Source organism: Oculina patagonica, chromosome 1 (assembly GCF_052425735.1).
Source record: "Oculina patagonica isolate OP01 chromosome 1, crgOcupat, whole genome shotgun sequence".
In the NCBI taxonomy this organism is placed as follows: domain Eukaryota; kingdom Metazoa; phylum Cnidaria; class Anthozoa; order Scleractinia; family Oculinidae; genus Oculina; species Oculina patagonica.
The window spans coordinates 22,703,677-22,731,288 of record NC_135758.1 but is presented as its reverse complement, the minus strand read 5'-3'; the positions used below and the strand labels follow the sequence as shown (position 1 = coordinate 22,731,288).

The window sequence follows — 27,612 nt, the reverse complement described above, 5'->3', positions numbered from 1 at the left end:
TTTCCCACTGGGGTTTCGCCCTGTTCGCTCCTCCTTTGCTCTCCCGGCCCCCCTCTCGTTTCCTCCGTTTTCGGCTCCGCCCCGTCCCCGCCACCCCGGGTTTCCACGCGGGTGAACACGTTTCTTCTCCCTCGCTCCTTCTCACTTCATTCTACCTCTCATGCCATTCAAGGGAATGGTGTTTTCTAACAGCTGTTGCTCTCATCGCAATCACGTCTGGGCTTCACAGCCACCCCCTAAACTGATCCCCCCGTAATGCTTAACTCCTTTCAATCATAAACGCACATTTAGGCACTATTTGGAGGCATGGTCATTGAACCACTAGCTAGTTACGTCATCAATTTGCACCTCACTGGATTTTTGTGATAAGAAGCTGATACAGCTAAGATTGACCTTTCCACAGCACTGTTCATTTTTTGTATCCGTTGCATTCTGACAGAGCTAGTAAAAAAAGAACATACCCATTTTGGTGCAAAATCAGTGTGCAAACAGGCCAATGCACCAGTAATTGATCATGGTCCTCTTTTCAGGATTTTCTAACGATCAGTCAAAACTTTTTCAGCCAGATGAAAGGATGTGAAGAGTAGAAAAGGAATTGAATGAGAATAAGAAAGCCGACAAAACGGAAGAAAAGGGAGCAAGAAAAAAATCAGAACAGTTCGGAAAAAAGTCCAAATTTTGGCTTTATGCACAAGGGCCAAAGTAAAATGTTGTACATTTTAACATGAAATCTTTATCAAAATGTTGCTGCAGTGTGAAAAAATGCTTTTTTTAGCAAGAAGGAAAATCAGGATCATAGAACCAAAACTTCAGTTTAACGGTTAACAAAACGCCTTTTTTTAGAAAATTCAGTAGTGAGAGGGTTAAAGGGCACACTGCATGAAGCTTACTGTTTGAATTCGTTAATTGATAGAGCCAGGGTAGCAAGTGAAGTCTTACTTGACTACTTCCTCTGTCCAGATCCACGTCTCAGGAAACTCTTTGCGGACCTTAAGAGGTTTCTGTTTAGTTCTTTGTTGTTTTTTTGCAACTGCAAGGTCTCCATCATCAACACTTTGAGTTTCTGCACCTGGACCTTCAGAACCCTGACCACCACCTTGCAGCGGGCCTTCAGAACCTCTGGAAAATTCAGGGACAGGGCCACGCCGGGCTGAAACATGGATTACACTGCATTTATAATGTGAACTGTTGTGTAAAAGTTAAATTCTGCAAATTTTTTTACCTCCATGAAGAGCAAAAGAACTGAAAGCAACTGACACTGAATTAAAAGAGTGGCACCATTTATGGCCATTATTATTTTTTAATTCGCATTAAACCCAGCAAGAGATTAGCATCAAAATTGCCTTCAGCAGAATACAATACATAATCACAAAGAAAAGATCATGAAGATTGAAAAAGTGATCACCACAGAGAAGTGATGTTGTCTTGATATTTCAACAACTTAATCTCCCAACTGCAACCAAAAGAAATGTGTAGAGATCTGTAAGGAAAATTTCTATGTTCCCTACACAGTGTGACATATCAAGAAAGGTCATATTACTTGATTAAATGTTCTTAAGGTTTCCAAAAGTTCAATCTTTACTATGAAGTGTAAAGTTCTTCTCTATTTTCATAAAAATGAAGTAAAAAATGTTCTGTCAGACCTACCAAACTGGTTTTCCAAAATAATATTGTTTTACCTAGTCTTTTGTGGGTGGCTATAAAATTATTTAAAGAGTTTCTTTTCTTCTTCTGCAATGTACTTAGGAGTAAAAAATATCACGATATAGAAGTATCAAGATTGGCATTGCTACGGCAAGGGATCTTCGGGGCTTTAAAGTTTTGCGATTGGGTGCAGAAAAGGCACATTACAATAAACATACTTGTAACTATAGTGCTAAAAAAAACATGCCAGTTTTTATTAAGTTATCATTTAGGGCCTCTCCCTCTGTTTTATGTCTTATCTTCCTACAAAAGAGATCACATAAATAGGGACTTTATTTTTTGCTCTTGGTCCATGACATCTTCACAAGCTCAGCTTTGGATTGACAGCTTCCAATCAACAGCTGAACAAATGAAACGTGCATGTTAGAGTTCCAGTGAAAATTGCAGATAACAAGAAAGTATGAGAAAACAGGCCAAGAATAGTAATTTCCACAGCTGTTTTGACTATTCTCCCAAACTATTGCAATGAAAAGGTTTCCAAACTCTGCATTATTCCAGAGTCCTCTAAAAAAGTGGAACAGTTGAAGCAGCACAAAGGTTCTTCAATGCATGATAATTATTGTAGATGTAAACCGAGGGCTAGGCCTTCGATAGTGTTGTTGTGCCCCACTGTCTGGATTGACGAAGTTCTCTGAGTGATTCACCGACAGGTGAATGTATCCGAGCTGGTTCAGTGGGATGTACGGGGAAAATTGATCAGATCAGCTGACTACGACGCCAACACGCGCATCAAGGAACTTGAGCAACAGCTTCGAGCCGATGCCCAGCCGACGCCGAGCCAAGATGCGCCCGCTGCCCCAAAGGTAAACCGGAACGACCTTGATGAAATGCATCGTCGCTATGGAAAGGTCCTGGCCGTCATCAGGGAGAGAAACTGAACAGTTCGTTGCCTATGCGTCGACATTGTTTTGGTCGGCGTTTATAGTCTTTGTCTTTCTCTTTGTCGGTGATGTGTCGGCCGACACGTCGGTAATGTGTTGGCCGACGCGTCGGTAATGAGTCAGCCGACACGTCGGTAATGAGTCGGCCGACGCGTCGGTAATGTGTCGGCCGATGCGTCGGTAGTGTGTCGGTGGTGTGTCGGCCGACACGTTGGCCGACGCGTTGACCGACGCGTTGTTTGGATTGGATTCTTAACCTTTTCCAAAAAACTTGAAGGTGTGCATTACGTATACTCCACAGTCCTCAAAACTAGTGGAACAGAAGGAAACATATGCTAACAAAACAAGATGACCGTCACTCATTATTTCTCTCTTGTGTTCCTTCTTCCTGCTATGCATTTGCAAACCTTTCAACGGCCTAAGCACTTGCTTCCACATGTTGGTCAACCCAGTAGTATTTATAATTATAATTATGGCATTTCAGGGCATAGAAATGCCACAAGTTTAAATGTAAGCTCCTGAGATTTCTGTAACAACATACCACAGAAAAATGCTAACTCTTGTTCCAACAGAGGTACTAGGTGTGTGCATTTTCCTAACTCATATAGTTGTGGCATTTTCCATTTATTTCAACCAAGAAATATGTACACGTACAGTGATGTTCAATCCCAGTTAAATTCATAATAATCATGGTGGCCACAGCTAGACATCAGTTTTCAAAATTCCCTGACTCTTCCCTGATAAAATTCAAAGTTCCCTGACCAAAAAATGCAAAATGTCAGATACAGTTGCAGCCCCCAGCCTCCATTTCCAAAAGAAAAACATTGCTGAGATCACATTGGCCTGAAATATTTCTTCCAGCCTTCAATGGTATTACATCAGCCGTGGCGGCATACAGTGTACATGTAATCTCAATTTCCCCAGACTTTTCTTCAATAATTATGTCAATTTCCCGACTCAAAATAAAATTCCCTGACTTTTTCCTGACCTTAAAAAATTATTTTTCCCTGAACATTTCCTGACCTGTTGCAACCCTCAGGCTCATGTGTACAAAATGCATTCAAGTGTAGTTCACATCTTTACTTAATGGCACTTTTCAAACTTAAAAAGTTATCAACAAAATAACGCTAGTTATGACCCATTATCCAATTAAAGGTTTTTTCTGGCAATAATTATCAACAAAAGCTTGTATGTTTTGCTAGTTATTATTTTATTATTGCTCATCATACTGGGAAGAAACAGAGACATGGTTGTGGACGTGCTGTAAACTTTTTTTAACCTTTAGGATATAGCTCCAAACCAAATAAATATTTTCCTTTTATTACCAAAATATAAATCTACGTTTAGTGAGAATTTTAAGAGCTGCAACCCATTTTTTACCCCTTGAAATACAATTTAACACAATTTGGTACATGCTTACACCATTTTTTCAGATCACTAGGCTGATATCCTGTTAAACATAAAATACATGATTCTTCATCAAGTCAACCCTAAAATTCCAGCAAATTTGTATGGAATACAGTTTCTCAGGCAAAATGTAAATATTTTTATTGTTATAAAACTTACAACATTTGGAATAAAAATAGAATCACTGTTGATCCACTTTACTTTTTGATACAAACAAACCTTATAGTTTCTTCAGTCCACAGCCAGGTCTCTGGAAACTCTTTACGAACACGTAATGGCTTCTTTGTGGAAGATTTTTTCTGTGAATTAGATCCTGTCTTCTTTCTTAATGATGTTGGAGCCACGATTCCTGACACACCTTCTGGAGCCTCTGCTTCCTCAACAAGATCATCTACCCGCCAACTGTTATTTTTGCTGTTTTTTATACAGTTGGAATTAGGTTGTGGGTGGTGATCACCACCCAAGATACAACAATGACAAACAGTGAAGAATAAACATGAATGAAACAATTACACAATTCTTGTGTAAGAATTGTGATATTGTTAGCACAACCAACAAAGATACAAACGTGGCATGGATCACGTCACACCAGAGTAGAATGAAACAGCCATCTTTGGGACAAGAGGGGGATATCTTGCAAGTTCTAGACAGTCTGTTCTACGTGAGTCTTCAATGAGTCACAGGTCTCTTGGACTTTCTCATTGCTTTTTCACTGCAAAATTCTCTACTATTCCTGTAAGTTTGCTGTTATAGTTGTTATTTCTCTTGACCAATACTTCTTGTTTGTGCTGACCAATAATAATTTACTGGTTGGCTGACTGACTGACTGACTGACTGACTAACTCTAACCACTCTAACCATACATAAGAATTAATTAATCTGACAATATTACTCTTTTATCTCTACCCCAGATCAACAGTTTCAAAAGAGTTAAGTGATCTGACGCTGTTACACTAAATTGCAATATTAATCTCGAGTTTATGAGAGATGTAATGTCACTTTTTTTAATACAAAGCAACCGCTCTAGCTGACAATTTGAATTATTCTTGATTAATTTGTGGTTTTAACTTTGTGTCAGAGAGTCTGCAGAAATATTTGGAGAGTTTCAGTACCACATACATGTAGCTTTAAAACACCTTGGGCAAATATAAATGATTTGACCTTTTTTTTTGGAGAAATGTTTTATTATAATACAAAAGGCTGCTTGAGACAAAGCTTTGACCTTCTTGGTTTAAGTCTAGTGATCACGAAAATGCAGAATATGGAAATTTGTTCCTTAACTAACAAGTGAAAATGAAATGGCATTAATGTTTTCTGTTAGCTAAAGGAAAGGCTACCAAGAGAGCATAGGATGGTTTGACAAAAAAACTGTATATACTGGACAAAGGTAAAGGTAAAATATTGGGCCGAAAACTTCAAGTTCTGCATAGTTTGCACACACGCCCCTTGCAAGAGTTTACAGGAAAGCAGGTTTGCAAATTAGCGAATTAGCAGGTTAATGAATTCTCTTCTTATCACTCAGCAGCCTTACTTGCCCATTGCAAGAGAGCAATATTATGCACTAACTGAAAAAGTACCCAGTAGGTAAGAAATTTGTTGTTGAATTAATGTCTACAAGTTTATAATAATGCAGGCTGTAAATTCAAACGAAATAACCTACTGAGGAAGCATTACTCATAATTTCTTGAGTTTGTTTTACATTCCCTTCCCTAAGCTTGTTTAAAATGACCACAATGCATTGACAAGACCAATAATAAAATTATTACTTCTCTGGAAAAAAAATAAAGGAAACACAACTTACAGTATGGAGGACGTCTAGGTCTCTCACATTGGGCCGTTTCAATCTTCAGATCAGAAAAATAAATGACTCCAGTTTCCTGAAAAAAAGTTATGAATTAATGTTATTTGGTATACAGTAGCGTAAAAAATAACCTGACTTCTGTCAACTGGTTTAATATCTGCAAAATGATGATTGACAGTGGAACCTCTCCATATGGATACCTCTATAATATGGCCACCTCTTTACGGTGGCTGCACACCGTGTCCGTGCACTCTCTGTAATTCGAGTCTGTGCGAGCTCGCTCAAGACTTTGAGACAAACAAAATTTAAATGTTGCGTGTGCATACAGTATTGTGCAAAAGTAATGCAAACGAATTTCGACGAATTTCCTGGCTTTTCGGAGCTTTTTCTTTCGCGCGACATTTCGCTCAACTCGATAATTCGCTGCGACCTTTCGCGCGATACTTCGCTCACCTCGACAATTCGCTGCGAACATTCACGCGACTTTTCTTTCTGTCAGTGTTTGCTTTTATGGCAAAGTTCGCTGTAAGAAAAATTCACAATCTTGTAATTATTTCGTGCGACCGTTAGAAAGTTAATTATAAACTGCAATTAGAACAGTTTCTTGAGGACAGAAACATTTAAAATGTGCCAGGCGAAATACGCGGTTCGAGTTTAATTTTTTTACGAACTGCACTCTCACGCGCCTAAAATGTTCAGAAATTATGAAGTGGTTTAAATAAGGTCTCAGACTTTAAGGTACAATTTTAGACACTCTGCACTAAGGCCATTTGTTTTTGTTTTGAAAAGCTTTTATTGTTGAAAATCGTTGCATAAAGGCAAAAAACAACAGGCAAAAGAAGCAGTAAAAATGTAAGGAGACTGGGATCGAGTAAACTACGACACGTGGTTCACGAGCAATCTCCATCGTTTGACGTTGAGAAACGTCAAAACAGTTCATTTAAAACCTTTGCTTCGCTATCGGATATTGCTTTTAAGGCTCAATTTAAACGTACTGCATCTGTTTGGGCTTTGCTTCCGTAACGAAATGGATTCGGAGTCTTTATAGATGAGGTAAGTTTAAGTTTATCTACAACGAACCGCCGCGAACTGCAGCGAATTTGCTTAAAACTTCTCGCAAATTTCATGTGCGATACTCGTATCATCTTTGCGACTTATTCACTTGATCAATGGCTTTTAGTAAATACCGTTAGATTCATGTTAAGAAGAATCAAAGCGCAGTTCCGAATAGCACATTTTTCGTGCACGATACATGACGTTGCATCGTGTCAATCGCCTGGCGAACTTAACTTGAAAACAGGCGAACTGCCGTCAGCTGTGTTACGAAATTTCGTTAATGGACTAGCGAACTATCGCTTTTGATCGCGAATTGTCGTTGTGCTAACGACAATTCGTTGAATTATCGGTCTTTGTTCTAGCGAAATATCGCTCCAAGCGTCGCGAATTGTCGTTGTTGTTCTAACGAAATATCGCTCATAGCGTCGCGAATTGTCGTTGAGGTACGACAATTCGTTGAATTATCGGCTTTTGTTCTAGCGAAATATCGCTCAAAGCGTTGCGAATTTCGTCCCGAATTAGCGAGCGAAATATCGAAGAAATGTCGGGAAAACAAAGAACGAAATTCGCGCTTTTCGTTTGCATTACTTTTGCACAATACTGTAGTTGATCAAAAGGTGCGATTGTGCATTTTATTGTCTTTCCAGAAAGAAAGCAATGAAACTGTTGATAACAAAATATCTTAAATTTAACAAAGGAATTTTAAAACATTCTAGGACATTACGATAAAACATAAAGCTGAGAAAAATTAATTCCCTATGTTAAAACTTTACTACCGGTACTTCAGTATTAAAATCTCAGAGTTTTTCCTAGTTTGTTGTACACAAACGATGAAAAAATTCTGATGACTGAATTTTCTGAAATCAAGCCGAATTCAACTTTTTTGGTTGATTTTTAATTAGCCGGGTTGCCATGGTAACATAACATGATATTACCTTACCAAAAAAAATTACAAATGCAGTAGCTGATCTTAAAAACTGCCAAATTTGAGCTTGTCAACTGCAACAGTTTGGGCGTGACAGCAATATATAGGATATATGTACGTATTCCAAATATCGGAAAACTGTGTTCAGCCACCTTAATATGGACACTTTTCCTGGTCCAAAAGAGTAAAAAACTCACATAATCTCTATAATAGGGACACTACCATATTACGTACACTCTTCCCAGTCCCTTTGATGTCCACATTAAAGAGGTGCTTCAATCTGTATTTGCAAATTGGAAACTTATAATGTGGAAATAATTTTAACTCTCAAGTTATTCTGAAAACTCTTTAATGGGTGAATGAATAATTTTTGGCATCTGTGGACTTACACAGCCATTAGGGATAATCACTTTGGCCATTTAATTCTGTGTCACACAAATGTTTTATGTCCAACCCTCTACTCTTACTGGCACTGCCCTCTTTCAATTAAAATCATAAAAAAAATGTAACCCACTGTGATGTCAATAATATTTAGTCAACCTGAATCAATCATCATAACTAATGTGTGCTAATTGAGTGCTGTAAAACTAAAACCAAAGTAGAAATTTTGGCCAACCACAAAGGGCACATGCATACAATCCAGTGAACCAAATAAACAAATAAAAAATAAAATAAATGGGAATTTGCAGTGGCACTTCCACAAGGTGGCTTTTTGTCCACTGTTCCCGATCAAATTGGAATTTAGAAGTGTTGATTTTTGAAAAACCCTCAGAGAGAGGACAAGAACCAACAACAAACTCAACCCACATACATGTATGACGCCAGGTTCAGGAATCGAACCCGGGCCACATTGGTGGAAAGCGAAGGCTCGGATCACTGCGCCATCCCTGCTCCCAAGGGAAGGGGAGCAGGGATGGCTCAAAGTGAATGGGCAGTTCCAGAAAATATCCATACACCACGACGGACGGCTTTTTGGAATTTCGAGGGCAAGGGGGGGCTCTTTAAACTGGAATTTCGAGGGCATGGGGGGATACTTACGATTGGAATTCCGAAGGCATGGGGGAGTTCCAGACCTTGGATTTCCAGAGGAGAGTGTGTTCAAGTGTGTTCCTTGAAATGCTAATTTTGTGGATTACTCATTTGTAAATAAAGCACGAACTGACGACCGCGTAGCAGAAGCAGGATACTTGAAGATACAAGACAAGTATCGATCGATCAGGCGTGTGTTTGCGTTCATTTACAAAAGAAAACAAATAAAATGTGGGTTGTACATCAAGCTCCAGAGGCCTTAACGTTGATGAATGTCTTCATTCACTCTTTTTTTTTGTCAAAGCGGATCCACAACATATTCAGCACATTCAGTGGAGCGCGAAACTTTTTTGCCACGCTTCGAGACGCCATTTTGAAGCGCGTGGGTTGGGAGCGACTGCTGACCCTGAAGGCTCAAATTCAAGATGGCGGATATGTCAGTGCACTCGATCCTATTATCTTCCGAAACCTGGAAGTACACACGTACATAACACGATATTGTTATTTTAATGTTCTGTACCAGTTTGGGACAATGTAAAGTTAATGTAGGTTGTATCTGTTGAACAAGGGTAAGGAGAAAACACTTTTTTTTACATTTTCATCCCAGCCTCTGTTAGTCCCTGTTACAGATCGAGTCATTTGAAATAATTTGATGTAAAATACGCCAAATTGGACATATTTGAGAACCCTGTCGGGAATTGTAAGGGACTTAAAGAAATAAACGGCATGCAATACATGCTGAAGCGATGACGTTTCACAAGGGGTTAAAAATACATTTTCTTCGTAGATTTGCTCAATTGTACAACTACAGTTATATATATATATTTTTTGATTTCCCTATGTTGTCTCAACAAAGATTACGTTATATTATAGGTCTTATAGCGTGACTTGCGATAAACGACATACGATACGCGGGAGCTAGCTTTTAAGCTGCGAGAAAGGTCAAACGGTCTTTTGCTTACAGTGGCCCTGTATCTTCTAAGAATTAAAAATCTCTGTCTACCAAATCTAATAGATCCCACCACATAAAATTTAGTCTCTTTCGTTTATACATTTTAGGGTCCCATTCTTACTGCACGGGAGTATTTTGCTTTTGTGTTCCACGCGGCGATTTCTTGTTATTAAGTTAAACTTGATTTCTGTTCGATTGAGCTAAACGGATCCGGTCGATCGGGTGCCTGCATTAAAGCGATGACGTCATCAGTTACACGTCATCGCTTAAAAAGGAAAAATCCGAACGGGAGGGGGGTTATAGATTATGGAATTCCGAGGGCATGGGGGGGTAACGCATTTTGGAATTTCCGAAGGCAAGGGGGACTTAAAATATTGAAGCCGTCCGTCGTGGTGTATGGATATTTTCTGGAATTGCCCAATACATGAAGCCAGGGTGAAGCACAAAAAACATGCGGAAGTGTGTCATGATAGGTTTAGTTTTACTTCTGACTGAATGAGAAAGAGGCTGGAGGAGCTTTTGAAACCTGAAGCAAATGCTAATCACTTTGACACTTAGTGAAAAGCACTCTAACTCACAAGATTTAGTGATAAAAAATACTTATGATCATTTGATTGACACTAACCTCAAAGGCTTTGGAAGCATCCAAGTCTTTTGTGGATCCATAATGTGGCATAACTGTTCTCTTGCTGCGTCGCTGCAATGGTCCCCAGAACCACCAACGAGGCCTGCCATAGCATGAATCTGGGCGATACCTTCCAGAGGGTCCAACATCCTGAGAGCTGAGCACACTGATCGCCTAAAACATAAATATCATGCTTTTCTTTAACATCTTTGTTAAAGAACAGTTTCAATTACAAAGTGTTGTTTTCTGCTGGCTGAGGAATGAATTTAGTGGAAAACGTTTTTCTCACACACATCTGTGGGTCTGGGTGCTAGTGTGCGGGGGTCCAGGTCACATGGTTTGGTAGGGTTCTCAGTTTCTTGATGCTGTTCACCATTGCCTGAGTCCCGCCCACCCACCCACCCCTTTTTGCAGTGTTAAAAGCTGTATTAGCTGAGAGCATTAGTTCTTTTTTTTCTTTTCTATTGTGTGAGGCCCTTGTTGGGTTCGCTGTTTTTTGGCATTCAGTCGGAGGACTTGTTTTTTAAGTTGAACATTTTCTCATGGTTGCTCGACGGTTGTCATTGTTTCAACCTAATTTTTCAAGTGTTGTAACAAGAGCTTTGTTCTAGTGTTGTAATGAGAGCTGTAGTTTCGCTTTTGTAATGTCTTGAATAACAGTCAGGCTGTGTGGTTTGGCGGCTTGGCTCCCAGTTGTGTGTGAGAAATAATAACAATTTTGCTCATTATTGTTACCGTGTACTTTACATTATTTACATTAAATTTTAATAAAAACCTAGGCCCAGTTGTTCAAAGGAAGGATAACATCGTACACCTGATAAATCACGATCCAGTGGATGTGTTGAAAAAACAAACTGCACTATCCACTAGATAGTGATTAATCCACTGGACAGCGTTGTTCATCCTTTGAATAACCAGGGCCTGAACCTTACATCATCTTGAGTCAGCTCATTTCCTCCTTTCAACAGATGAACACTCTTGTCGACAGCAGTAACAGCCACCTGAGATCCTGGAGCTGCTGTTATGATAAGCCTAGTTGGTTCACCTGGTTTTCTGATGCTGTCAGAAAAACGTACATCAACCTGTTGGTAAATGCAGATCCAAGTGTTAAATTGTAACACTGGCAGATAGGTAGATAGTACTGGCCCTGGAGAAGCCTAGCTCTGCTGGTGAAATTTTGGCCAATAAAGTTTGCCCTATTGCCATTGTACCAGCCTTCCAATCAATCTGCTTTTAATTACACTTAGAGTGACGTCTGGTACAAGCATTTCTTAAACAAGAGATCTGGCAACAGACAAGCCAAGTAGTTTTGTTTTTCGTTGGGTGGTCCCCTGCATCCAAACTGTTTTTGCAGTTAGGTTCTTACAGTGCATTTAGCACTGGATTCTTAAATTACAAACATTGGGGGACTGTGTTTTTTCAAAACTTTATTTTGCTAAAAGATCTATTTAATATTGTTTTTGTGTGGTCCCCTAGCTGCAACCAAACTGTTTTTGCAGATAGGCGCTTACAGTGCATTTAGCACTGGATTCTAAAATTACAAACTTTGGGGAACTGTCCTTTCAAAACTTTATTTTGCGAAAAGATTTAACAGCAGCTATGTGTAATAATGTCCAGTGTCCAATACATTACAATAGAGTCAACTCTCTCCTATTGGACACCTCTATAAAACAGACACCTTTATAAGATGGGCACCCACATTGGTCCCGTCCCTACCTTTTGTCAGTTATTTTACTTTAACTAAACTCCCTATAAGATGGACAGCTCTCTTAGACAGACAGTTGGGGCCAGTCCTGAAGATGTGCGTTTTAGAGAGAGTTGACTGTATACCAAATATCCAATTCAACACAGAAGTGTCCAATAAAGGTTCCACTGCACTACTTTTACCTTATTTTCTAAAGTGTCCTCCACATCAACCAGCATATTGTCTGCTACAGTCTCTTTGTCATCCCGCACATAGAACAGTAAGAGTCGGCATGATGGCACCATCTTCTGGGTGACAGTAAACTCAACAAATCCCTGGCTTATAAACATTTCTTCACTCTTGGAATTCTTAAACGTCTTCATTGATGGCTGATAATCAACTGCATGAGGTTTCTTTCCTTGTGCCACAAGCTTTCCACGACTAAATACCTTCATATCAGGAAATAACCCAGATTACTCATGTGAAAAAAAAAAAACTTCAAAGCTGGAATATAAGCTAAAAAATCATTGCTGGAAATCAATAACTTTATTATCTTTACATTCAAAGACAAACTCTCATGCATGGGCTTCAATTTGCATTATTAAAACACAGACGTGTACTCACTTGGTAGTGGAAATTAATGTTCTTTGTTGCTGTGCCAGTTGTGAAATTGAATAACACTTTCGCAGTTGACCCAACCTATTAAATCAACAAAAAGCTGTAAGTCCATTTTTTACTCTCTTTTTGCTGCACAAAGAAAATCACTTTAAACATAATGTTTAAGTGTGACTACTTTGGGACACTTAGAGCAAAACGTTTTATGTGGATCGGTGACAGCTCGGAATAAAGTACACAAAGTACAGGCCTCAATTGACACATTTAATCATTACTTGGAGCAAAGTTAACCGACTAGAATGTTAATTGAGAACAATATTTCTACAACAAAATTTGAAACCAAGTGAAAGGAAGCTTCAAAGTAAAGATATGTTTTACTTGAATTTGTACACCCATCGACTACTATTTCATCCAATAGTGATCTTGTGTTCTTCAACACAATTGGCTCATTTGGGAAAAAAGGTTTGGTGCCACCCTTAGCTTTGTCTTCTATAACGGTTCCAAGAAGCCCAGTTCAAGAAGTTAAACTGTAATGAGGACTGAATTATTTAAGTGCTTATGGGAGGCGCAGTGGCCTAATGGTTAGTGTGCTAGACTCGGATTCAGTGTTCTGGGTTTGAGCCCTGGCTGGGAAACTGCATTATGTTCTTGGACAAGACACTTTACTCTCCTAGTGCCTTTGTACACCCAGTATGAATAGGAACTGGCAAATTGAACGCTGGTGGGTGACCCTGGGATGGACTATCATCCCATCCAAGGGGGAGTAGAAATACTTGTGGGATAAGCTCCAGCCTGACGGGCCACTTGGCTCAATAGCAGGATTCACCTTTCTATTTGAGTGCTTCAATTTTAATATTATTATTAAGAAGAAATAATTCCAACCTTCTGTGGTGTGAGGATTCTTTCCATTGACATGTAGCTGCTACTTGGAGAATACCAACGCTTAGCATTATAATATGCCAAATTTTTACCCCTGTATTTTCCCTAAAAAATATACATAAAAATCAAATATTAATACTTATGAAGTAGGTAAAAATAATAACAAAAAATGATGATATGTAGTTAGATTTCAGGTTAAGAATGATCTAAATTCTTAAAGAGAAAATGGCCAAGTGGATAAGACTGATGTTGGGCAAAAAAAAAAATTGCAAATGGAGCGCTGACTAAGAGCTTTATTTACCAGTTAATAGTCAGTCGTTTCCAGAAAACCCCTTCATCAGTGTTTATGTTAAGGTTCCAGCAACAAACTCTTGTGCTTGCACCAATTATCTAGCCTATATATGCAGGAGACTGCCAGAGTTCCACCGGCTACTCAATTACCGTAAAATTCCGGTTATAAGCCCCCCTCTTATAAGCCCTCCCGGTTATAGGCCCAGCTACCTGGAAACAAAAAACTACATCCGATTATAAGCCCCCCCTCTGCGGATGACAGTACTGAACAAGGCTAAACCTTGCTTTATTATGCGTTTTTAACTTAATAACGTGTTTCGACCAACACGCCCGTGGCTTTCTTTCGAAACGTTTTTTCCATTCCACTTACAGCCACTCCCCCCCCCCCCCCCGAATATTAGCCCCTCCGCTTATAAGCCCACCCGCAAAACCCCTTACGAAGATGTATAAGCCCAGGGCTTATAACCAGAATTCTAAGGTATATGTTGCCAGTTACTTTGGTTATAGCAACCAGGCTGGCGACAAACAACTCAGTGTTGTCACAGCCGCCTACTCTTCCATGAGTTGCTGGCGCCTACTTCAAAAAATTTTGAAACCCCTGATATGTTGTTGTTCAACTTTACCATTGGTACAATTTAATAAAAAAAAAATTAAAAAATACACTGTTAGCCCTGGGCTTATATTTGCTTAAGGAAGAGAAGGGAATTAGTGAGTGGGTTATAATAATTATTAAGGTGGTATAAATTACATACTTTTATGTCAACATTCTTATAACAAACATAAAAGAACCAACCTCAAGTGAGAGGGTTTTAGCTGACTCTGGTATTTTTGAACTAGGAACCACAAAATCCACAATTCCACTTTCTGGGACCGTGAACCTTTCACGAAAGAATTCATCAGAATTACCCCAATACCACTGTGAAGATCGTGAATTCACAATAATCTCAACAGTTTCTCCCTTCATTGGACTTCCATCAGGCAGAGTGGCTTTCAACTATGTAAAAAAGGTAAAAGAAAAATCAAGGATACAAAATACAGCGAATAATCCTATTATTAAATACAAAGTTAACCCATTGGCTCCTGGAGATTTTTCAAAAATTCACAGGGGTTGTTCAGGCAAATTTCAAATGCAGAACAACTTCCTTTTTTCTCTTATAGTCCAAAACAATATTATTGCTTTTAATTGAAGGGGTGCATGGAATAAGGCCTTAGCTGACACTCGATCTAATATAAAATTCTCCCTTTGACTTGCAAGTTTACCAAAAATCTACTTATAGTTCGGTAACATTTTATATACTATTTGAAACATCTCACTGAAATTCATTTGTGTTATAGTGACCCCATGATAAAACTCTAAAGCGTTCTCGAGAAAATTAAAGTCAAACCTCATAAAAATGTTTAAATGTGCGCTATTTTGTTTTAAACCGGCGCAAGACGTCCGTTTTTATTAACTGAAATGTAGATAATTTCAAATCCATCTTTCTCTGGTGGGGTCAGCTTGAGAGCTAAAGTTTTGGTAGGTTTTTTCTTAGCTGTGCTCAAACTGTTTCCATGCTATGTGATCTCTTTGGTAACTTTATTTTTGCCTGTATATTTGCTCAAATGGTTGGCAGAAACCATCTTAACATACCTGTCCAGAATACGCCATGGCTGGTTTGAATGTTTGGGGTGTATTTGGAAGAAATTCCAGTTTTGCTGTTGCTCGGATAACCTGTGTCTCTGTTCCTGTAGCATTTTGGGAAACTCCAGTTGCTGCCTCCTTCACAGTGGCATTTATAGCAATCTTTGAAGAACTATAGTAATAGCTATAGTCATAGTGGTGGCGTAAATTTGTTTTTAAGATGTCTGAATTGATTGTGACATCTGTACAACCATTAATCTGTAAAACAACAACAAAGATTAAAAATGATTTTTTTATTAATGCACCCCCCTGGTGATGAGTTTTGTTATTTTCATATCCTTTTACCCATTGAAGCCTGTGCTGCCTGAAACCCCCTGTGTGAAAATGACCCTTAAAATGACTGTGCTGCCTGTTTTGGTGTAAACCCTTCTAAAAAAATCTCGATGATTTGGTAAGTGCAGAATGCAATATGGAACAATTGAAAGTATGATGTTTTATATATGTTCGTGTTTATTTGCTTTATTTTACTTTCGGAAAAACTGTTCACAGGCTACTTGTATTCTTTCCCAGGTGTTCCTTACGCTAATCTTTGCAAACGTAACACGACACTTTTGTTCGTTTGTAACAAAATACTTTTGTCTTCCTTGAAAATGCGATAACATGAAACTTTTGTTTTTTGTTTGTTTTACGGCGGCATCGATGACATTTGTTTAATTTAATTAAGTTACGGTTTAGACTGCACGAAAGACTTCTCAAAAACTAAAGAAACAAATCTAATCAAAAAACATATTTTTCGACAGGTTTTTTAAAACGCAGTACAGCTGGGATATTTGTTTCCTGGTTATCAGGTGTTCACGCCGAAAATCCCGGTGCAAGTTTTAATTAATTTGCGGTTTTTACTTGGCGCCAAGAAGTCTGCAGGAAGCCTACCGCAAACACGCAATACAAGCGATGTTCATGATAGTTCCAGAAAACAACGTAGACTAATCTGCGCATGCGTTTGGTGTAAATTACGTTGAGTAGTACCACAAGGAGAGCAAAGGGTTTTCTGAAACAAATATATATACGTTAGAGATCTTCATATTAACCCTCTCACTCCCAAGAGTGCCATATGGCACAAGATGCCATTACATGCTCAATATTTGGTCAATTTGTATGAAATTTGGACAGGAAAATGGTCTTGAACAGATCTTTCTTTTAAAAGCATAAAATCATACCCCCTAGCATACGAGACCCGATTAACCACCCCTATAACTTTTGCAACTTTTTCCTCTTTCAATTTTAAAATCAAGTAAATATCTGACAACAACCCACACATTAAGAGCTGCAAATTAAGCTATAGTTTAGGGGTATACCCAAAATATAGGCGGAATTAGATATTTTTTAATGATTTATATTTTTTGGTTTTGTCACCTTTTGAATTAAAACTTCTCAAACTCATTAATAATTCATGACGTTATAAGCCAACCAGAGCGCCCCATTCGGGTCAGGTGGATGAGTTGGAAACTCAATGAAACACCAGTTGAAAATCACTAGTGTTTCATCACGTTTTCATCACTAGTGTTTCATCACGTTTTCATCACTAGTGAAAAAATTGTTCTTAATCTGCATATTCATATATTACTCAAACACAGCTTTACATGAATCATTAATTTTTAATAAACAATGACCAGGAAAAACATTTCAAATTACAAACTGACAAGCCTAAGTCATTTGAAATTAAAGTTTACAGTACATTTCTTAAAGTCGCCAAAACAGACTGGCATAGTATCCATATCCACATTCTGAGAAACTTAAGCGGCGTAAGCGGCGTAAGCGGCTGAACTTAATGGCTTAACGGCTTAGCGGCTTAACGTAAGCGGCTGAACTTTGTGCAATTCATACTCTTTAAAAACTCCACCAACCTCGAGTATTGGAACATTGACACTTCGCACTCGTTGCCAATCCTCAAAAATCCCTATTGCCCACTTATTTTTATATCTGGTAGACTTCGGTACTGCTCTCTCTACGCAAAGTTCTTCTTCCTCGATTGTTTTCGGGGAGCGAAACCTTCCTTCGGCCATGGCAAAAACAATATGTAAATCCCTTCAAGTTCACAACGCTTTTAGAATACAAATTTGGTGCAACGCGAAACTATTGGATAATTAAAAACAAAAGCTCACAAATACAATGAATGCCGACTGAATACAACAAATCACACATACAAGGCATTAAAGAAAAATGGGAAAAAATACGACACTGCATAATTTTGTATTGTTTCTTTAGAGAAGTCATTTCAAAAACTCGTGCATCGTGTTTCATCACGATTTCCAAACACTCGAAAACAGATGAAAGCACTCGGCCGAAGCGGCCTCGTGCTTTCATCTGTTTTCTCGTGTTTGGAAATCGTGATGAAACACTCGCACTCGTTTTTGAAATAGTACAGTGACCTCCTCTGTGTCTGTTAGTATGATTTATGACATACCAGAAACAATACCTTTCAAATGGTATATTGCATGTGGTCTTTGGGTCTATAGTTACCGTTTTACAAAAATTTGGTATTTCCCGTGGGAGTGAAAGGGTTAAAGTAACGTAAATGTGCTCCAGGTTTTACCTAGGGGTACGGTCAGGTGCTCCCCACCCCCACCCCCTCCACAAGGAATAATTAATTAATTGATTAAAAGTTTACACATTAGCGCGTTAGGGGTTTATCACACGACTGCCCACCAAACCATCACAAAAGTGCATTCTGCACTAACAAGTGGTAGGCAACTTAACCCATGACTTTGACATTATCTTTAAAGATGTGGAAACAACTTGAAAAGTTAAGCCTTAATTTCTCAAGTTGTAATCCATTTCCCTGCTAGCCATTTGCAGCCAAAGACACTTGTTAACAGTTTCAGTGCACAAATGTAGCAGTGGTTAATGAAAATAGACCATTATTTTTAGGTTTTCTACGACACAAATGTATATTTCAAATGGCTGTTCAAAAATCTGTTAAAATCTGCGACATTATCCCCTTAAAAGTTATATGCATTATCAGGACAGCGGCAGCTTATAATAAAAACAAATACCTCTCCTGTTGTGGTTGTTTGTGCTTCATAGGTTCTGTACCACCTCGGCATTTTCAAGGCAAAGAGTGCTGAAAAACTTCCCTTCACTGGCTGTCCATAGGTGTAACTAATCAAAGATCAGAAAACTTTAATAAGCTAAGAAAAAAACTGACAGTATAACATACAAGGCTCAAACAAATCTCGAGACTTTTCTAAATATTTTCCAATCCATTATAATCAATCTTTCTAGACTCAGTGTAATGACTGAAATCATACAGCACAGTAAATGTAGATAGCTGACACAGATTTTATCATGACATCTACATGTAGAAACTTGTCTTTCCTCAGCCTGGCCTGGAGAAAATTATTGCAGACTTAGTTTTCCATACAGCTTCAGGCGGCTTTCCAAACATGTATCTCTTCTGAATTTAGGACGAAGGATAATCCGAATAAGTTCATTGTGTCCAACAATTCAGACCACAAATGAAGATCTTGATAAATAGATTGTAATATTTCGGTATGAACTATACCATCATCAGACTAATAAAATTAACATACAAGCTAGATCTTAAATACTGTGAGTGAGGAGACGAAAACAATAAGTTTACTCAGGAGAATAGATAGAGTTCTCTGCTGGATTTTAGTCCATTGTTTAGAGAAGGTTCCCTAAACAATGGACTAAAATCCAGCAGAGAACTCTATCTATTCTCCTGAGTAAACTTATTGTTTTCGTCTCCTCACTCACATTATTTAAGATCTAGCTTGTATGTTAATTTTATTAGTCTGATGATGGTATAGTTCGAAATATTACAATCTATTTATCAAGATCTTCATTTGTGGTCTGAATTGTTGGACACAATGAACTTACTCGGATTATCCTTCATCCTTTATGTACTGAAACTGTCATCAGGTACTGGGTTCTAAATTTAGCCTTCTTATTTTAACTTAAACTTATTTCTTCCAGGCAATTATCTCCTTTCATTTAAACAATGAATGATAAACCTTAAACTGCAAGTGACAGTTGTTCTTTGGGAGAATGTCGGTCACATGATGCAGAGGGAAGGCTGTTGGTAGGCTGTCGGTAACCTGTGGGTATCTTTCAGCTGACGTACAGCTGCCCGACAGTCTGTGTAGGAGAGCTGTTCTTCAACACACTAATAAAGGGATAAATGCATGAACTGTCTTTTCTTACTGAGCACATATGGTTGCTGTTATCACTTTGCTTTTCATTGACACAAAAGCTGGAGGTTCAATGGTCACTTCAAATTTTGGCAGCACTGTTATTGGAGAAGTAAACAAATAAAAATAAACTCAGTGAGCATAAAAACAAAACAAACCAAAGTGACAGTTGCATGTGTTGAGGTGCAAACTAATAATTATTTATACTGTGATGCACAAATGCCTAAACCTTATCACCACCACCACCACCACCACCACCACCACCCTTCCCCTGCCAAACAAAAAACTTCACAACCAGAGAAACATTTATCCCAGAACATGCAACATTTCATATACAATCGAATCTTCTGTCTACCTTCTGTGTAACTTAGTGTCTGCTAATAACAGATGTTCACTATGGGACTGAGTGTTGATCAAAAGATCTGAATGTACAGGCACAACAACTACAATACATCATAAGACCTCATTGGTTCTTTATCTAAAATATTATATTCAACACTACCATCACCAAATGCTAAAAATATTTTATATACCTACCATATTTATCCACTTTAAACACAAGTGTCTTCTTTTCACCCTAAAATGTACAGAAATATTTATTTTGAAAGAAGACAAGAATTGGGAACTTTTAAGAACAGTTTAGTGCGAGTGGGGCTTTTCTATGCACTTCTGTTGTGTTCCTGAACTATGTTTCCTGTGTGCTTAAAAATCACTCTGGCATGTCTCTAAATAATTCATCAATGTTGGGGAAACCGACTGCCCCTTAGAAAATTTACATTACTACTAGATTGTTGCTTAAACATTTAATTTCAGTTGTCAAGCAATTAATTAACACTGCAGGCCATCGACTACAAAAAACAGCAGTAACACTCTAGGTAAGATAGTAGAAGGAGTGAATAGATGTGTAGAATTTGTGTGATACCTTAAAAGTAGCTTCTATCTTCCAGTCTCCTAAAACTGGCTGGCTTGACAAAGGAAACTTTAGACTCACAATTCCTGTTGCACATAAAAAAATTAGGACTACTAGCTAGTACTGTAAGCCACTGAAAATAACACCCCCTGCCTTTAGCAAATCCTGAAAGAGATTTGCTGAAGATATTAGCCAGATATGAACATTATTTTCTTTACTAGCTGTCATACATTGTGTTTAATATTATCACATTATTAAATTCAGAACTTACAGTACTATGCCATACTAATATGTTCTGTAAGTACTGATATTCCCGTTTTTAGACTGATCAATCTTTGATCAAGGATGAAATTCTTTCATTTTGTGGCAATTACAACCTTAACTTATGTTTAAGCAAAAATAGAGCATTTTTCTTTTCTACATAATTCTGACTTGTTGTGTTCAACACACCCAAATTTGGTCTTGCTAAATCTCACAGCATCCAATACTTCAACGTTAAATTTTAACCCTCCTAAACCGATCTCAGCCATGACAGGTTTTAAGGGTTACAGCCCTTAACGACAGCCCTGGTAGTAAAGTCAAGTAAAGTGGTAGTTGTTTTTCCGTTTACTCCTTAGTTTTTGTTTCAAATAAATAAAATGAGGTACGGTGAATCCTGGGTTCGAGTCCCACCTGAGCCACTGAATTATTTTCAGTAGCCAGGATTCAGTGTCTCATTTCATTTATTTGTTATGACTGAGGATGATTCTTAACTAAAATCGAAACACTGTTCATCTGCATTTATTTGGTCTTCACATGTATTATATGTTCCACATGTTTGTTGCAGGAAACTCCTGTCCACATGTAAGTTCATATGGGAATCACTCACGCGCTGTTCCCATCTGTGGCTTTGTAGCTCGATGGTAGAGCAGTGGTCATGCAACCCAAAGGAGGTGGGTTCAAATCCCACCTGAGCCATTGAATTTTTTTTTTCAGTGGCCGGGATTCACAGTGTCTCATTTCATTTATTTTTTATGACTGAGGATGATTTTTGTTTCAATTCAGAAGATATAGCAAACACTCAAGAAAGTGTTTCATCAGCAATCCAAACACCTGGAATTTCGTCAAAAATAGTCCACTGCATGTAATTATATATACTTCAAATAATTAACAGGAATAGCCCTTCTTCACTTACCAACAGCAAAGGCACTGTCGTCCCATTGCATTGTACGCACACCACTAGGGCTCTACAAAAGCAAAGACAAATTTACAATAAAGCCACATGTACAGAACAGCCTTTTACAGTGCTATTACTTGACCTGGGCAACCAAGAAAATTAACTAAGGATGAAGCATACATCTACTGCAAATACAGTAAGTTGTTAAATTTTTATTGTAAAACAATATAATCATGAAAATTTGCTGCCAAGGATGGAAAGGAGAAAGAAAAGGACAGATCTTGAGTATAAAGTACATTTCTCTGCTATGAAAGATGATGCGCCATTTTACAAGAATCATCAACCACTTACAAGTAAATATTTACTTACAGTGATAGTAACTCTTTCAATCTGCAAAAAAAAAAATCAAAGTTTATTGAAGTGTTTATAAATTATTTTATAAGTGATAAGTGGCGAAAATGTAAGAACAGTTGTACATCAAGTGGCATTTTAACAAATGCAATAGCTAGAGCTACAGCAATTGTCTACCTGTCCTGTTAGCGGTTTTAGGTTTTCATCCACACCAACAATGCGCATATTGACTACAAAAGAGAGAATCAAGAAAAACTTGAATTAAAAGTTATTTCATTATCTTGATGAAACTTCATCAGAATGAGGATTACATGTATACAGTAAACATGAATTTTAAAGAGCACAAAAATATTTTGAGAGTTTCCGATTACCACATCTTCCAGGATGCAAACTTCTGAATTAAAACTTCAGGATCATTAGAAAAAGCCCTGGTCCTAGTCTAGTATACACAAACTGACTATGACTAGTAAATGCTGACAAAGCATAACCCACTGTACTAGCTTCTATAGTTAACTATTTGCATCAATGTACTGTAAAGCAAACCATATGGTTTGTATGCTTAAGTGTAGTCAAACCTCATTAATTCAGTTACAAAAGGGCCAGAGCTGAGTGTTCAAAATTTGTGGTGTCCATTATGTAATAGAGGAAGAGATTATTTAAATATTCTTGTTTCTCTGAGACCAAGTACATGTATAATAAAACTGTCTGTAAAAGGGGAGCTCCTGTGCTCAAGCAATTTTCATAATTTTCATAATTGCTTTCAATCCTTGACATTACTCTTTGTCTGTATATCCATATATCAGTTACAAGTTGGTACCATGCTCAAGAAATAACAAATAACTGTAGAGCACTGCCTTTAGTCTTGGCTAGATATCTATATTACAATTTTGGCCATCACTATAGGTTCGACAGTGCCTCTACTTTATTATTATCTAAACAAAACATTTCAACACTTTTCAATTCTCATGACATGCAGTATTATATATAGTTACCTGTCTGTCCTGGCTTGTAAATGGGTTTATCTGTTTGAATGAAGATTGAATTCTTTGGGATGTCGATGCTGATCATTTCACTCTTTTGAAAGGCAAGCTTTCCATCTGCTGGTCCTCCAAAAACTGTCAACTTTGCTCTTATACTCTGCTTACCATTTGTCTTCAAGTCCCTTGGTATCTGAAGTCAGAAAAAATGATAGTGCATGTCATTAAACATAACACTCCATAGCTCAAAGAATTCTTGCATTTATAGGGGAGGGAGCGTGGCCAAGTGGTTTACGGTGCTGGTGTTGTAATCTGGAGGTCCAGGCTTCAAAACCTCTACCCTGCCACTAGCTGGATTTGTTTCCGGTCGTCCTGAGTTCAAATCCTCGGTCACGTTTTGTATATAGCCAACTTGTCTGCCTCCTGCCAGTTGGGATTTCAATCATGTTACATGTTTATTTAGAATATTTGTTTCCTCTGTTTAGGTCGCATAACCACTATAAGCAACATTAACATATTTTTTTACATTTTTTTTTTTGCAGGGATATACTTTAGCTAAGAAAACACTAATCGGCTGACAGGGCTCAAAATAATTTTTGGATACTTGCCGGCCATGTTGACCGTCCAAACCCAGTTTAGCTCGGTCATGTGTCGTTTTTGACCGGTCAAAATATTGAAAATAGTAGTCACTTTTACATTTCGTCGAATCATCTTTGTTCGCGTGATAGAAAAGGACCCGCCATCTCCACCGTTTTGCCTGCCATTATTTTTTTCTATTTAGTTTCTTAGTACCCTTGTAAGAAAATAGCCAGCAACCGGCCCTTAGCAACATTCCTGATTTGGATAGCCTTACATAGAACCGTACAGGTATTTAGCATGGTCACATCAAATAAGTCACAATTATTGGGACTTGATGGTGTGATATGTACCGGTATACCAGGGACAATTACCTGGGAGACGGGGGACCTCCCATACGAAACAGGCATGAAAACAGTATCCTTTTAAGGGATTAAAAATTCCTAAGCTGCACCCAGATTGGTCTCCTTAAGGGTGTTTTATTTCAATTTTACCTTAAGTTTAAGGGTGCCATCAGCATCACTAGTGAATTGTGCGCCATCACTAGCAATCTCACCACCGCCATGTTTGTAACTAACTGTGGAATTGATAACCCACGGTTCATTGACATCAATAAGACTGATAGATAGTTCCTGAGTGCTACCCGCATGAAAACTTCTTGGAGATGTTACAAGGTAGCCACTGCAATGAAAGAAAGAAATTAATAAAAGAAGTTGAATGTAGCATGCATTTATAACAAAAATAACATCAGTCTTTCTCTATTTGACAAATAAAGGTTTCAATGGTTTTTGCATTCAAAACCTTGTAAATTACCCCCCTAATGGCGCTATATTTGTGAGCTTTTTTCATGTTCACCCAACACTCTGCGTGGATTAAATGCACCAAAAAACCCATATGCCAGGTTCACATTTGCGGCTAAACTGCAGAACACCCTGCCACTCCAAAGCGATATTTAAAACAGTGGCTAGGCAGCTTCACGTAGTTACACAGCCACATAGCCACGTAGCTACATAGCCACGTAGCTACGTAGCTGCATGGTATAAATATACCTTATTAATTATTGCTCTTCAATCCATGAGCCATGTAGCTGCGATGTATATGCAAGTTCAAAAGCAAGCAACATTCACATATGGTGCAAGTTCATACATGTTTTTTCTTGCATTTGCATTTGCATCACACTGTGAACCAGGCTACAGAAAGTTGGGTCTATCACTAAAACCTGGAAATCTTGATGGTGTGAACCAGGTGAATGTAAAGACAAACAATGCCAGCTGGCAACCAAAACAAACATCGTTAGCTTCTGAGTATTTTCAAGTTCTCTTTAGATTCCTTCCTTGCTAAGTTTGACAACAAACGAATTAACACGGCAATTTTTTTGACAGCCAACAAAGAACACTAAAATCGCAAAAAAGTTAATAAGGCTCATAAATAATTTATAAGATGAAGAAAGTGGGTCATCCTCGCTGTAAGAACCTGTGAAACTCACCAGTGACGAAAATAAACAACGACCAAGACAACAAAGAACCTCGAAAGAATACAGAACACAAAAACAAAAGCTCCAAAACAAAGAAAAAATATCACAGGTTCTTACAACGAGGCAAACCCAACAGAGTTGACCCTTACGCGCGCGGTACGCGCGCACACTCAGTCGGTTCTTCCCTTGAACTCTGCATACCGTTCGTTTAAATTAGAGAAACTTGTTCTCTAAAAACTTCACATAGCTTGTCAAAAGGTATCAGCGCTCTTGTAAAGCAATGAACTTCCTTTCTTTTGGCTCAATGCCAGCTCTCCAAAGGTAAATTCGACAAAAACTTCAAACATGGCGGGAGTTCGCCAAGCATCCCTTCTCCCAGACTCGTCCTGGGGACGAGGTTGCACCGACCTCGATCTACCGCGAAATGCGTCAAAAATGTTTTTGGTATTTTCGTAGTTTTCCTATTTCAAGCAAGAGAAATTTTAGAAAAAACCATTTCAAGGTTTTCGAGACATAGAGAAAAATTGAAAGAGTATCTTTCACCTCTGGAGAGAGTTCTAGATTATGAAAATTCGAGCTGAAACGTCTGATACCCGCTGTTCCGCTGGCATGCTACACTGCAAGCGCTAACGTTTATTTTCAGCGCAAAACAATAGAATGAAGAAGAAATGTTGTTGATAAAATTCCTGACCCTTTAACCCTGTCTACGATACCTTGCTTTATTATCGGAGAACTATTTAGGCAAAAACAATGGCAAAGATTTTAATCCAATGGGAATTGGTAACTTTTGGACGTGTAAATATTGTTCATTTCCCGATTGATAACACATCATTGCTATGATATAACAGATTTCCTGAAAGGCTAAAAGGACCTTCCTTTTGTAAAACCTTCAATTATACCGTTGTCAAAAATCACAGAGATAACAACTCTGCTCTCTACATTGAGCAGTGCGTAGTTTTATAAGCCATTGATAAAAAGAAAAAACAGAATAAATGTATGCTTGCATTTTAGTATATCGCTTTCGAGAACCTGTTCCAGACAAGGTTTTGCATGTTGCTTTTTTTCCCAAATCGTTTACTCAGTTGCGAACAGAAAGCCTAAGTGCGCATTGATCGCAAGATCGCAACGAAGCTTTGCCTTCAATTCTTGTATCTCTTGCGCACATTTCACATTTTGCGCTCAAACCGAACTCTGGTATGTCGAGTTATCAAGAACGCACGTACGCATTCAGTTTGTGGATAAGACTGACTTTTGCTTGAGCTAAACGTGATTGGAAAACTTCATTTGCAAAAGCGAGACTACACTATAAACACGACACGCTTACCTTTCAACAAGACTCACGGCGTGAGCGACGACCAAGGCAATCGATAAGGCGACTGTAGTCTTCATTTTGAACCTCTTGCATGCGCCTGACGAACAGACGTTGCTTCTAATGAGAGGGAGGAGGTTTTTTTCGTTTATATGAAGGAAGTGGTTGCGTAAAATTGTAAGTTAAGCTTACACACCCACGGGCTTCCGTCCAAAACGAGAGAGAGATAAAGAGAATGTGCGTTTTGGTTGCTGGCACTTAAATATGTAATTCAATCCACTGTTGTCGCAAACAATTAATCTGTTTGTTATTTAACCCAATAATAACAATTGATAATCGTTAAAATAATAAGCACATTGCTCTATCAGCTTGAACAGCAAAGTAAACACAAAAGCAAAAGAAAACGCGACAAACGTGAACGGATATGTACTATTTTTGGAGCACTGAAGCGAAGATTAGTTAGAAGAAGATTAGTTTCTGTTGAAAATTCAGTTGTCATGTTTAATATCTCGAGTTTCATTTCCTTTCTCTGTTAGACAATGGTTAGATATCAATGCAATAACGGGAACTTCCCACTTCCTAATTCAATTTTTTTTTTTTCACCGTTTTAGCGCTTTTAAGCCATTTTCTCTTTAATTTCTATGCGGTATCAATACGCATCTAGAATCTCCTTAAATGAGTTAAATAGCTACTAACTATTTGACTGGTCTTGACTGTATTACAAGTATCACACTTTATATCACTTTACCCCTCCTTTGACACTCGTACTAATAGAATGTTAACTGTTTTGACAAACCACAAACCACAAATTGAAAACCAATCTGTTTATCTCAGAATTGCACGATTTCTTGTTCACGTTTGCTATTCGGTCGATGAGGGTTTCGTTTTTGCTAAAGGTAAATACGTCTAAAATTAGAACTATTATCCAATAAGTTTTGCCGTGTACTAAATGTCCAACTGTCCATTGCTATTAAACACGAATGTGAAAATCGCTGAACGGGGTCATGCCCGGATGTGCCGTCACGCCTTTGTCACGCCCCGAGTTCGTCCACGTGCCTCTAATTCTCATACAAGCTCATCCATCAAGGCATCAACCCATGTGCGGCCGGCCACTCAATACTTTGCATTGTGCGGCCATGAAAAATAAGAGAAAGAGAAATCAAGTCCATTACATTTAG

At 38.3% G+C, this 27,612-nt stretch overlaps 1 protein-coding gene across 3 annotated transcripts in view; it reads right to left on the bottom strand.

Annotated features, from left to right (window-relative positions):
* The window catches only part of LOC144633479 (C3 and PZP-like alpha-2-macroglobulin domain-containing protein 8), a 45,630-nt gene extending 18,960 nt beyond the window's left edge, over positions 1-26,670 (bottom strand). The window contains exons 1-19 of one of the 3 annotated variants that reach the window (XM_078492481.1): positions 26,450-26,670; positions 24,146-24,332; positions 23,091-23,268; positions 22,276-22,328; positions 22,117-22,137; positions 21,766-21,817; positions 20,604-20,677; positions 20,219-20,258; positions 19,695-19,779; positions 18,524-18,629; positions 15,480-15,728; positions 14,643-14,843; positions 13,562-13,663; positions 12,689-12,763; positions 12,268-12,513; positions 11,313-11,462; positions 10,381-10,554; positions 5,790-5,869; positions 4,212-4,394 (exon numbers count right to left, since the gene is read on the bottom strand). In XM_078492481.1, coding sequence (XP_078348607.1) covers positions 4,212-4,394; positions 5,790-5,869; positions 10,381-10,554; positions 11,313-11,462; positions 12,268-12,513; positions 12,689-12,763; positions 13,562-13,663; positions 14,643-14,843; positions 15,480-15,728; positions 18,524-18,629; positions 19,695-19,779; positions 20,219-20,258; positions 20,604-20,677; positions 21,766-21,817; positions 22,117-22,137; positions 22,276-22,328; positions 23,091-23,268; positions 24,146-24,332; positions 26,450-26,514 — 2,321 coding nt within the window. In that variant the 5' untranslated portion in view covers positions 26,515-26,670. Of the gene's footprint in view, positions 1-939; positions 1,151-4,211; positions 4,395-5,789; positions 5,870-10,380; positions 10,555-11,312; positions 11,463-12,267; positions 12,514-12,688; positions 12,764-13,561; positions 13,664-14,642; positions 14,844-15,479; positions 15,729-18,523; positions 18,630-19,694; positions 19,780-20,218; positions 20,259-20,603; positions 20,678-21,765; positions 21,818-22,116; positions 22,138-22,275; positions 22,329-23,090; positions 23,269-24,145; positions 24,333-26,449 lie in introns of all 3 variants that reach the window. The other 2 variants (XM_078492364.1, XM_078492420.1) reach the window with 2 other exon arrangements.
* Between the last annotated feature and the right edge of the window lie 942 nt (positions 26,671-27,612).